General features: G+C 36.8%; 1 protein-coding gene across 3 annotated transcripts in view; it reads left to right on the top strand.

Annotated features, from left to right (window-relative positions):
- Positions 1-12,202, top strand: part of LOC115231256 — a 145,475-nt gene that overhangs the window by 93,386 nt on the left and 39,887 nt on the right. For all 3 annotated transcript variants that reach the window (XR_005003879.1, XR_005003880.1, XM_029801319.2), the window contains exon 4: positions 2,753-2,866. Coding sequence is in view for 1 of the 3 variants with exons in the window: in XM_029801319.2 (XP_029657179.1) it covers positions 2,753-2,866 (114 nt within the window). In the remaining 2 variants the exon portion in view is untranslated. The remainder of the gene's footprint in view (positions 1-2,752; positions 2,867-12,202) is intronic.

Genomic DNA, 12,202 nt, shown 5'->3' with positions numbered 1-12,202 from the left:
TATGTGTGTCTGATTTTCTTTTACTTAACGAGTCTGTAGGGAAAGACAGGGCTCATGGCACTTGGCAGTCCCAAGCGACAATAGTATGACCAATGCCGATGATGTTCTGTTTAAATTGTTGCAGATCAACATCTGCAAGAATGACATGAGCAGGGGCGGGGGAAATTCTAGAGAGCTGATGTTTTGAAGAGGATGAGCTGTGCATAGTATTTTGTGCGGGTCGGGGTGGCGGTTGATGCAAGATGGGGAAGAGAGGCAGAGAAACGAGTGAGTCGGGAATGAATGAGTGGTGGATGTACAAGGTTAGTAATGATAGCAAAGACTAAGAGAGAAGAAAACACGCCTATAGGCTAGACGTTTCACTAAGTGAATCAGCCGAGTGGCACTTCTATGGATGTGGTCCCGGGATGTCTGTACATGTGGGTACAGTATTCCATTATGGGTTTCACTTGAGTTTGTAGAGTGTCAGCAACTTTTGTGAGCTGAAATAACGCCTGACTCTGAAGAAAAGGGGTAGTTTTTGAGATGCGATCCGAGCTATACTAAGGATAGACTTACGCCAAGAGAGATCCTAGAGGATTATGAGGCCTATCATTCAGAGAGATTGTAAGGACTCTTACTGAGTGATTTTAATGTCTAAGAGGTGCGTAGTGTGGTGACGTGTTATGGTAATCCTTGAGATTTTTAAATTAAGGCTGGCATGGCTCAAGGCCTTCGTGTATGGAATCAACGCAAAGTTTGTGATATCTAGGTTGCTTGTGGATAATGATGGTTAGGGAAAGTTAAGGAGGAATAAAAGTTTACATTATCTGGATAAGAGTTTGCATTGTTAGGTGTAGTGGCATGTAGGTCATTGATGTATAGAAGGCAAAAAATGAAAGACAAAACTGAAGCCTGGAAAACACCAGAGTTGACTGAGGAAGAAACAGAAAGAGTGCCATCAACACACACAAAATGGTTCGATCTGATAGAAAGCTGTAGATTCAAGAGACGAAAGATTGGAAAGGTACGTGAGACGATTTGACTGAAAGCTGGCATATCAGATGCGGTCGAAGACTTTCTTGAAGTCTAGAGCAACAACATTGCTTTCGCCAAGCCTTTCTCAAGCGAGATTCCATTGGTAGGTGACATAAGAGAATAAGTCTCCAGCTGATCTGGTTCTATGGAAGCCCTTCTGGTGATCAGTGGGAAGAAAGATATTCAAGTTGTAGAACGTCAATGCTAACGGTCTTCATTACCGTGGAGACGTGTGGGGGATAAGAGAGAGAGAGAGAGAGAGAGAGAGAGAGAGGATGGGGAGAACAAATTCCATCATATGGTTTCTATTTAGAAATGTATTAACTGAAGAATGTCTTCCGTAAGGGATGTATTTCCTATTATCTATTGATTTAAAATTTGGGCACAAACCCACAAATTTCGGGGGATTGAGTAAGTCCATTACCACCACTCCAGTGATTAACTAGTACTTATTTTATGGACTCCGAAATGATGAAAGGCAAAGTCGACCTCGGTAGAATTTAAATTCAGGACGTAAAGATGGGACGAAATGTTGCCAAGCATTTTGCCCGACGTGCTAACGATTCTGCCACCTTGCCAACTTATTTTTCCTATATTGTATTTTGAATTGAATGCTTATCATTATTCGGGTTGATTTCATTATTATATTTTAATATATATATCTATATAGATAGATAGATGCACGTATATGTGTGCATGTACAGATAGATAGATAGATAGATAGATAGATAGATAGATAGATAGATAGATAGATAGATAGATAGATAGATAGACAGACAGACAGACAGAAAGACAGAGATAGATAGATAATTCGATAGATAGATAATTCGATAGATAGATAGATAGATAGATAGATAGATAGATAGATAGATAGACAGCTAGACAGACAGATAGACAGACAGATAGATAGAGAGATAGCTGCATACATACATACATACATACATACATACATATACACACACATACACCGTATTACACAGGGAAGTTTATCTGCATTTATCCGCTATTTTAAGATTGGATAACTTTATGAGCGGTTGATTAATTTCTGTGCTTTGTGAGGAGGGGTTATATTTTTGTTAAGTCCTTTTTTTTTTTTTTTGTTTAGAAAAAAAACAAAATTTCAATATAGACAAGAGAAAACGACATAGGATGAAACTGTCGGTGAGTGAGCATTTGACACAAATATACGCTGATGCAATAAAGTTTGGAACGTGAAACTATCTGGTTGTGATAAACATACTTTAATAAATGTACGAATGTCTACACAGGCAACAACTTCCCACCGTCCAAAGATCTCCACCCGCCGACATTATAGTTTTTTTTTTAGAAAAATGTGATTATGTGTCCGTGTCAGAGAAGAAACTTCTATATAGTCGTTTGTTCTGGTAGAAACAGTTGAAAAATTTCCCTCAATTCATGAAGCGACGTATCTGATACTGTAGTTAGATGATGAGATTATCAGATCTGGAAGGCTTTTTTAATCATGGTACTTCTCGGTCAGAACTGACTTCAGGCTATACAATATGTTATCTGGTATTCTTCAGAAATTGTAAATCAAAGAACAACTACTAATGCTGTTATTGCTATCGTTGCTGCTGTTCTGTTGTTGCAGCTGCTATTGCTTCTGCTGCAGTTGCTTCTGCTGTTGCTGCTGCAGCTACTTTGTAACTAAATCGAAAGATGCTGATATTTATTTCACATCAATTTTAATTATCTTCATTCTCTTAAATCGCAGACTAAAATGGAAACAGATCCTCGGGCCGTATGGAGAGCTTATGGTAACCAAGGTAACGTTTGGATAAAAGCGCGTCTATCAATTCCGATAAACCTTGCCAAGACCGGATATCAAGTAAGTTGCTAATCTTTGGATTATATTGTTCAATACAATCTGTATATTATTGTTGTCATTATAAATAATGATTAGGGCGGCGAGCTGGCAGAACCGTTAGCACGCCGGACAAAATGCTTAGCTGCATTTCGTCCGTCTCTACGTTCTGAGTTAAAATTTCGCCGAGGCCTACTTTGCCTTTCATTCTTTCAGGGTCGATTAATCAATTACCAGTTGAGGACTGGGGTCGATGTAATCGACTTAAAACCTCCCCCAAAATTGCAGGCCTTCTGCCTATAATAGAAAGTATTATAATAACAATGATTCAGGTAGTGAGATGGCATAATCGTTAGCAAGCCGGAAAAAATGTTTAACACATTTCGTCCGTCTTCATGTTCCGAGTTTAAATTCCGCTGAGACCGACTTTCCTTTCGTCCTTTCGGGGTCAACAAAATAATTACCAGTCGAGCATTAGGGTCTATATAATCGAATAATCCCCTTCCTATAAAAATTTCAGGCTATATACCAATAGAGAAAGGATTTTAACAATTATAACAATGTTTAAGACGGCGAACTGGCCGAATCGTTAGCACGTTGGACAAAATGCTTGGCGGCTTTTCTTTGTGTTCTGAGTTCAAATCCGCCGAGGTCTACTTTGCTTTTCATCCTTTCGGGGTCGATAAAATAAATACCAGTTGAACCCTAGGATCGATGTAATCGACTTGCCCCTCCCCCTCAAAATTTCTGGTCTTGTGCCTATATTAAAAAGGATTGTTTGTATTATGATGAGGGCGAGGGATAATTTTGTGTGACAGAGACAGCTTAGCATCGGATAAAATGTTTTGTTGTATTAGGTTCCGTCCATTTACATTCTGTGTTCAAATCATTTTGGGCCTGATATTGTCTTTCCTCGTTCGGAGTAAAAACGTACAAGTGAAGTTTTAGGTCGAGATAATTATTTTCTTACAACCCAAATTGTGGCCTTGTTGTGCCTATTTAGAAATCAATATTCATAATATTCGTACACACAGTGAACAACGAATATCAAAACGAAGATTTGCATGTATATTTTTGATACACTTCGGCAGATTCGAACATGAATGATCATATGTACATTGAACAGCGAGGATCAAAGCGATGAATTGCATTTTTTTTATCGGTTGTCAGATATCAGCACGGATCAGTAAATAGATTGTTCGCTAAAGTTATAAACAAGACCATCGGATCATTTGAGATTCATTAGATCGGAAATGCTTCTGGCTGACGTTACAGAACGATGCCAAAAAACAGGTTTTCCCAGAATCCTTTGTACTAATAAGTCGAGTGTTCTGACCACACATTGATCCTAAAGAAGTTGTCCCAACAGCAATCAGTATAGGCGCAAGAGTGGCTGTGTGGTAAGTAGCTTGCTTACCAACCACATTGTTCCGGGTTCAGTCCCACTGTGTGGCAACTTGGGCAAGTGTCTTCTGCTGTAGCCTTGGGCCGACCAAAGCCTTCTAAGTGGATTTGGTAGACGGAAACCGAAAGAAGTCCGTCGTATATATGTATAAATATGTGTGTGTGTGTGTGTGTGTGTTTGTGTGTGTCTGTGTTAGTCCCCCCAACATCCCTTGACAACCGATGCTGGTGTGTTTACGTCCCCGTAACTTAGCACTTTTCGGCAAAAAATAGAATAAGTACTAGGCTTACAAAGAATAAGTCCTAGGGTCGATTTGCTCGACTAAAAGGCAGTGCTCCAGCATGACCGCAGTCAAATGAATGAAACATGTAAAAGAGGCTATATTTACGTTCGAATCTGCCGGAACATATTGGCTTCAAATTTTGGCAGGTCAGCAAATTCAGCAAAGACAATAAATCGATTACATCGACCCCAGTGCTCAGCTGGTACTTATTTTAAATCTGTCAGAACATATTAAGAACAGATATGCAAGTTATCACTTATTATTTACCATCAGCATAAAAGCAAGGCTAATCATGGGTAACAGAAACGGTAGAGGGACAGAGAAAATGAGTAACGTTATGAAATCATGTTCGTTTTCCTTCTGAACTGAAATCTCGCTGGGGTCAATTTTACCTTTCGTCCTTCAGGAATCAGTAAAATAACTGCCAGCCAATTATTAAAGTCCATTTAATCAAATGTACAGTCTCCACAATTAGCACCACCGTTAGAAATCAGTATTTCGTTACACCTGGTGCGCCTATAAGAGAGATAAGCTTTTCTAGATAAATCGTGTCGTACTTCGAGATTTTAATTTTAAAGTTTGAAGTATTTCGTTAGTCATGTTGTTATCGATGATCTTTTTTAACCGCATAACTGGATGCGTGGAAACGTGTGTCTTGAGGATGTGAAGCGTTTTTGATTTTGTTAGGTAGGGCTGAAGTGTGTTGTGGGAGTATTAAGATTAAATCATGTAAGTAGTGTTTTGTAGTACTATACACAGTACGTTGTGTATGTATGTATGTATCTGCCTTTGTTCTTTTTGGTTATATACTCGCCTGTTTCTTTCTTGTGTTATTTCCAAGACAGGTATTATTTTTGAGATATGTATTTGTTTTCAACCCCCAGATTCTAACTATCTAAATATTTCCAGGCATTTGCTTTTGGTTAGTAATTTCATTTCTTCCAGAGACACATTGTCTCAAATGAAACTGATACAGCGATTAAAAGACATTTTTCTCCGAAGATTTTTGATAATAATAATGGGGTGGATGAATTGCAGAAGCTGAAGAAACTCGTGAATTTCGACATTAAATCAAAAGATGAATTCGTCGAATGCCAAATAAGTTTAATTACAGTATGAAGTAGAAACTCTTTTAAAATACATCCTTTTAAAGTGGTAATTTGGAATAATTGAAGGAATATCGGCCAAACATCCTTGCAAATACAAGTACAGTAGTTTAGATACTGAGCCTAAATCCTGCTATTATAGCCTATGCCTTTCATATTCCCGAAAAATCAATAAAATTTAGTCAAGTATTGGGAATCGATATATAATCGATCATACTCTCTCTAAATACGTGACTTTAAACCAATATTAGAAACCAAAGCATATTATCTCTTTGAGACATTTTACTCAGAAAGAAAAATAATTAACTTTCATATGGTGTTTCTGTAGGTTAACGTATAAGCAACTAGAAACTACCATATGTGATTATGTGTAACACGCATTCTCGTGTAAGTTGCACACTGACTTTGTGAGGAATTTTTGAGAGAAAGAAAGAATTTATTTAAATTCAAAAAAATAATTTGTTCATTTATTAAAAGTTTGAATTATTGTGCCATACAGATATTATGGGTAAACTAGGAAGTCTTCCAGAATTTCAGACGAGAAAAATTAAATAAATTGTTTCAAACTTTGATACTAAGCCAGCTATTTTAAGGTGAGGGAACTAGTTAACTACATCGACCCCAGTTCTCGACTGGTACCTATTTTATAAACCCCCGAAAGGATAAAAGGCAAAGTTAACCTCGGCATTTAAACATTTCCCCCACACAGCTACCCATTTTCACTCATAAGATTTAGGTCGACTTGAGACCATAATGTGAAGCACATGCCCAAGTTTCCGCACAATGGGACTGAACTCAAAATCTCACGAATACAAAGTCACATTCTTAATCAAAACCCCCATCGGTTTTACTGCGAACATCTTCCCTACATTCAACACTATCAATACTCTTGGCTACATCTGAGTGACCAAACCTATTTTACAGACCGACCAGCTACTTAAAGATAAACTATCACATGGCATATACTTTGTACTGCACGCCATCCACATCGCTTATTTTCTAGTATATGAAAACAAACAGTCTACATTTACGAGGCTTTTTCTTAGAAAAGAGTTTCTGGCTGAACCAAGGGTTGATAAGTGCAATCTCACAGTGGTACAATTCATCTATGTACGCTTAATGTTTGTGTTCTTCTGTGTGTTAATCCGTATCTCGAAAGGTAACCTGGTAATCAGTTATCACTACCGAACTCTGTCGCTATTTTCAGCTTCCCTTCAAACAAATCTTTTTTCCGCCTCATACATACGCCTAAAATTTTACACAAATCTACACAGTTTTCGAATTATTTATCTATTTATTTCTCTATTAATATCCTTATCTGTCACAAACCATCTGCCTCTCTCTCTCTCTCTCTCTCTCTCTCTCTCTCCTCTCTCTCTCTCTCTCTCCTCTCTCTCTCTCTCTAAACACAAATGCACACAGCATGAACATGCCACAACTGGCGAACTTCAAGCTTACTGCAAATAAATTTATATATGTATGTTTGTGCGTGTGTATTTACATATGTATATATATATTTATATATTTATATATGTATATGTATACATATATATATATGTATGTATGTATTTATGTATATATATATATATATATATATAATATATATATCCATGTTGATTCGTTAGCTACTGCACGCATTTTTTTTCTCTCCTTCTTTCTGTGTTTTTCTCTCTCTGTGTATCTTTCTGTTGAAGAGCGTAGCTCGAAACGTTAAAGACTTGTTTTATTTATATTTCCTGAGCGCCATACTAATACAATTGTTCGTTTGTTTTCCATGCCTTCGTCTTTTGTTTATTTCATAAAGCTTCCCGCTATATATAATATATATTATATTATATATATATATATATATATTATATATATATATATACTTGTAGTTACTTCCGTATCATGGCTTCCGCTGTTATCCAAGATTTCAAAACACTGATGTTCAATCGTTCGTAATAGTTCACTCTCTCTTTCTCTCTCTCTCTCTCTCTCTCTCTATATATATATATATATATATATATCACTGACATTGCACTGAAACACATATTTCAATAGGGTACTTATTTTTTATATTGCAATTCATTCAACTCGATAGATATGACAGGTTAGCTTGGGAGGTTAAGCAGTTGTCGTCGCTGAAAAAGGTGGCAATAGTACCAGTAATTGTTGGAACTCCGGGAACAGTGAGTAAAATCTTGAGAAGTACATGGAACAAACAGGGGCTGCAATAAGGGTGGAACACTTGCAGAAAACAGCACTGCATAGAACCGCTCGAATACTCCGGGTGGTGCTCGAAAAATAAGGGGTGTTACTTTAGTTCGCAGGTAGTGAACAGCTGACACCGTAGTGCATCTCCTGCGTTATAAGCTGTACAAAGACAATAAAATAAGGAGGAGGAGGAGGAGAAAGATAAAAAGCAGTGTGCCAACGGCGTGGATATTACAACATAATAAATACTGATTGACACAAGTAAACATTTCTCATTGAATTGAAATTTTCTTCTTGGTTGGAGAAAGAAAACAAAAACGGAACAGTAATTAGTAGCAACTTTCAAAGAAAGCAGAAAGTATTATGATTTCAAGAAATTTAGAATTAATTTCCTGAAATTTGTTTAAATGTTTATAATATCTTGTTTTTATTTGTAGGTTAAGTAATAACTATAGGTATGTTTTGTATGGGGACTTTGCGGCCGTATGAGGCTGCCAGTCGATCCCTAGCTTCTGTTAGATTCTCCACAATATGTCTCGCAGCAAGCAGACATACCTTTTCGAGGTCCACACGACACGTGTACATCTTTTGATAATACCGCTAGTAATTTTCGAAGACCGCCGTAGTATGAATATTCGAACAACCGTGCTAGTCAAAGGCGAAATATATGCATGGATTGTCAGCTACCTCCGGCTCTACCATATCACTACATCTCTGTTCCAGGAATCTGGCGAATACTTTACCAGAGATGTTGAGCAAGGACATTCCTCTATAATTATAGCACTGTCTATTGTCTCCCTTTTTAAAAAGTGAGAATACTACTCCAGATTGCCATTCTTTTTATGCCTTTCCAAAGATCATGTACACCTGGCATGCGACAGAGACAATACTTCCTCTGGTTAAGGCTTTGAACATCTGGGTCGAATTCCATTCACCTCAGCGACCTAGCCACGATTGAGTACTTTAAATGCTTTTGTAACTTCAGCCTCTATGGAGTTAGTCATCGCTCTTACATGCACCTTTTGTATACCTGAAGGTGTTATTGTTACCGGAACTAGGAAACCGATAACATATTCCCTCCACTTCCCGAGAATGCATTCCTCTACGGTGAAAAACTCCAACCAAGGTATAGGTATAGGGAAGGGATCTTATTAAGAAGTTGTCAGATAGTCTGCAGAACACTTTACTTATTAGTCGAAAATCAGATTCCACACAAGTTAATCGATGAATGATCAAAACTCCATATGGATCTATATCTCTAATTTTGCTAGAAACGTGTATTCCAAACCACGGCAAGTGTTACAAACATTTTCTTATATATAATTAACTATATGCTGAATTGCGTAATTTTATCTGGTATTTTCTGGTGTGTGGTTAATTACATAGCGTCATGTAATTTATATGATGATATTTCGTATATGTGGCTAATTACATAGTGTCTCAAGTAACCGTTAGAAATGGCAGGGACATTGCGAAAATCAACCAATTGTCTACGCAGTATGACATCGTGGATAAAAACACGTCATCAGTCCTTATTGAAGAGAATTTATAACAGCTAAATACTACTTTTGATTTCATTTCTATCAGCTAAATTGAAAATTCAGTTCCAGTGAGTAGGCTGCAGCAGATTTTGGTCTCTTAACAGGCGGGTAAAATACAGGTTCTATTGCGTCGCGTCGTTGCATTATTGAAATCGGGAATTTGACGTAAATATTGTTAGTCTAAAATTAAATACATACATATAAACATACATATATATACACAATCATACATATGTACGTACGTACATACATACATACATACATACATGCATACATACATGCATACATACACAAACACACATATATATATATATACATACATACGTACATAATACATACATACATATACATACATACATACATACATACATACATGCATACATACATGCATACAGACATACATACATACATACATACACATACATACATACATGCATGCATACAGACATACATACATACACACATACATAAATACATACATACATACATACATACATACATACATACATACATACTACATACATACATACATACATACATACATATTATATGCATTTTCAATCCAAGGACAGGAGATTGCTCCTAGATACCTGATAAATAAAAGAGACAGTGAAGCCCTAGAAGTTCCAGGATACAACTGTAAATGTAGATTATGTCATATTTAGACATCACACATGGGATTAGCAGCTGCTGAAAAATGTCAGCAAGTTACTAACTCCCTGTACGACAGGACGTTGTCGCGAAAACAATATACATTACCATTCAGAAAACAGGATGTTCTGAAATAAATATAGATAATCCCGTGTTAATGAATATGTACACAAATATCAGACGCAAGGGAAACTGGTGGAACATTCCCATCAAAACACATTTCAAGTGTAAGCTTAAACAGGCCGGATATTGTTGCTTGTAACAGACAAAAGTATGCACCGTCATAGAATTCAGCTGTCCTGCTGATGTGAATATCTTTTTGAAAATCAATGAGAAAAAGATAACTGTGGACAACTGTTCCGAAACCTCCAGGTTCTATATCCCGATTACAAATTTATATTTATACCAATAATAATTGGTGCACTTGTCTTTGTGAGTAAATGTCTAAGTGACAGGACTGGATAATCTTGGATTTTCTGCAAAAGAAATCAACTGACTAGCATATTACAAATGCAAGACTTTTCTCAGGTTTAAAAATTGTTCTCGCTATCTGCATTCCAATGATCGCACTAGCTTTGTATATTTGTTAGAAACTAGCTCCTCCATCAGAGGAAAACTTAAATGATAAAAAATAGAAGAGAAGCATACATACATAAAAAAGTATTATTTTGGCCATCATTTCTAGTGGGGAAATCGTTAATCTAGTGGGGAAATCGATGCAAGGTGCTATCAAAATCCTCGTTCGTGGATGTTTTTCCTTTGCTTTTACGTATACCTACAATATCGACTCACTATTGCATTATATGCATGGATATATCAATAAATCTGCGCTCATCCAAAACAGCTGTAAAGAAAAGTCATGATTAATTCATATATGCAACTTTTTATATAAATACCTTCCTTATGAGTTTTCATATTTGCCTGTCGTATATATATATATATATATATATATATATATATATATGCGTGTGTGTGTGTGTGCGTGCATGTGTGTGTGTGTGTGTGTGTGGTGTGTGTGTGTGTGTGTGTGTTTAGATACATGTATATAGATACGCACATATTTCTGTATATATGCAATTTGTGAAGAATAATATCATTACTTACAAGTTTCCAACGCTCTGATTATTGGCTTCACAGCATTTGCGATGGCGAGAATGGTAAAGAAGCATCTAATCAACCTGTGCAGCATAAATACCACTCAACATTTGGTTCGAAAAGACTGCTCTATTAGTCTTTACGCCGTCGATTATCTTTTTCTCTCGTATATGCATACATACGCAAGAGCACACAAACGTGCATACATACATATGTGTGTGATGTGTGTGTGCAGTGTGCGTGTTTGTGTGGTAAGTAGCTTGCTTACGAACCACATGGTTTCGGGTTCAGTCCTACTGCGTGGCACCTTAGGCAAGTGTCTTCTACTATAGCCTCGGGCCGACCAAAGCCTTGTGAGTGGATTTGGTAGACGGAAACTGAAAAAAGCCCGTCGTATGTATGTATATATATATATATATACATATATATATATATATATATATATATATATATATCCCAAATGACATTTGCCAGGCCAACCTATGCACAACACACACTCAGTGACATTGAAAGGACAGCCAAAGTTCTTATAAAACCACAGGGGGTCCAGCAGACCAACGGAAATAACACTTCTTCACTCTCAGATATAAAGCACACACCACACAACAGCACACCACACACAGACACCACACACATACACACTATTTTCTCTCTGTCTCACTTCCTCCTCACCCACTACTACGAAACTATAAAAAGTTCAAACTACCCACAACTGATTTGATTTGAAAACCCACTAGAATGGGAGCAAGCGCTAATCCGAATGATATGATATATATGTAAAAATGTAATATATAAATAAATATCTACAATATGAACCATCTGATCTGATTACCTCAATTTTTCTAATATATATATATATATATATATTATATTATATCAATTTAGGGTAGCAAAAAATTCATAAAATTTATCGCTACCAGCGGCCTGGTGGAAAAGAGAAAATAGTCAACGACTAAATATGCATAAATATAACAATTTAGGAATGGCCTAAACAGGCCATTCGTCCACCAGAAAGAGCAGCCAGAACTCAAACCGCCAAGTAGTGTAATTCGGAAATAAAGTGAAAATTTAAAACATTTACCC

This window comes from Octopus sinensis, linkage group LG2 (genome assembly GCF_006345805.1).
Source record: "Octopus sinensis linkage group LG2, ASM634580v1, whole genome shotgun sequence".
In the NCBI taxonomy this organism is placed as follows: domain Eukaryota; kingdom Metazoa; phylum Mollusca; class Cephalopoda; order Octopoda; family Octopodidae; genus Octopus; species Octopus sinensis.
Note: the sequence above shows the minus strand (reverse complement) of the source record. Positions and strands in the feature narration are given on the sequence as shown.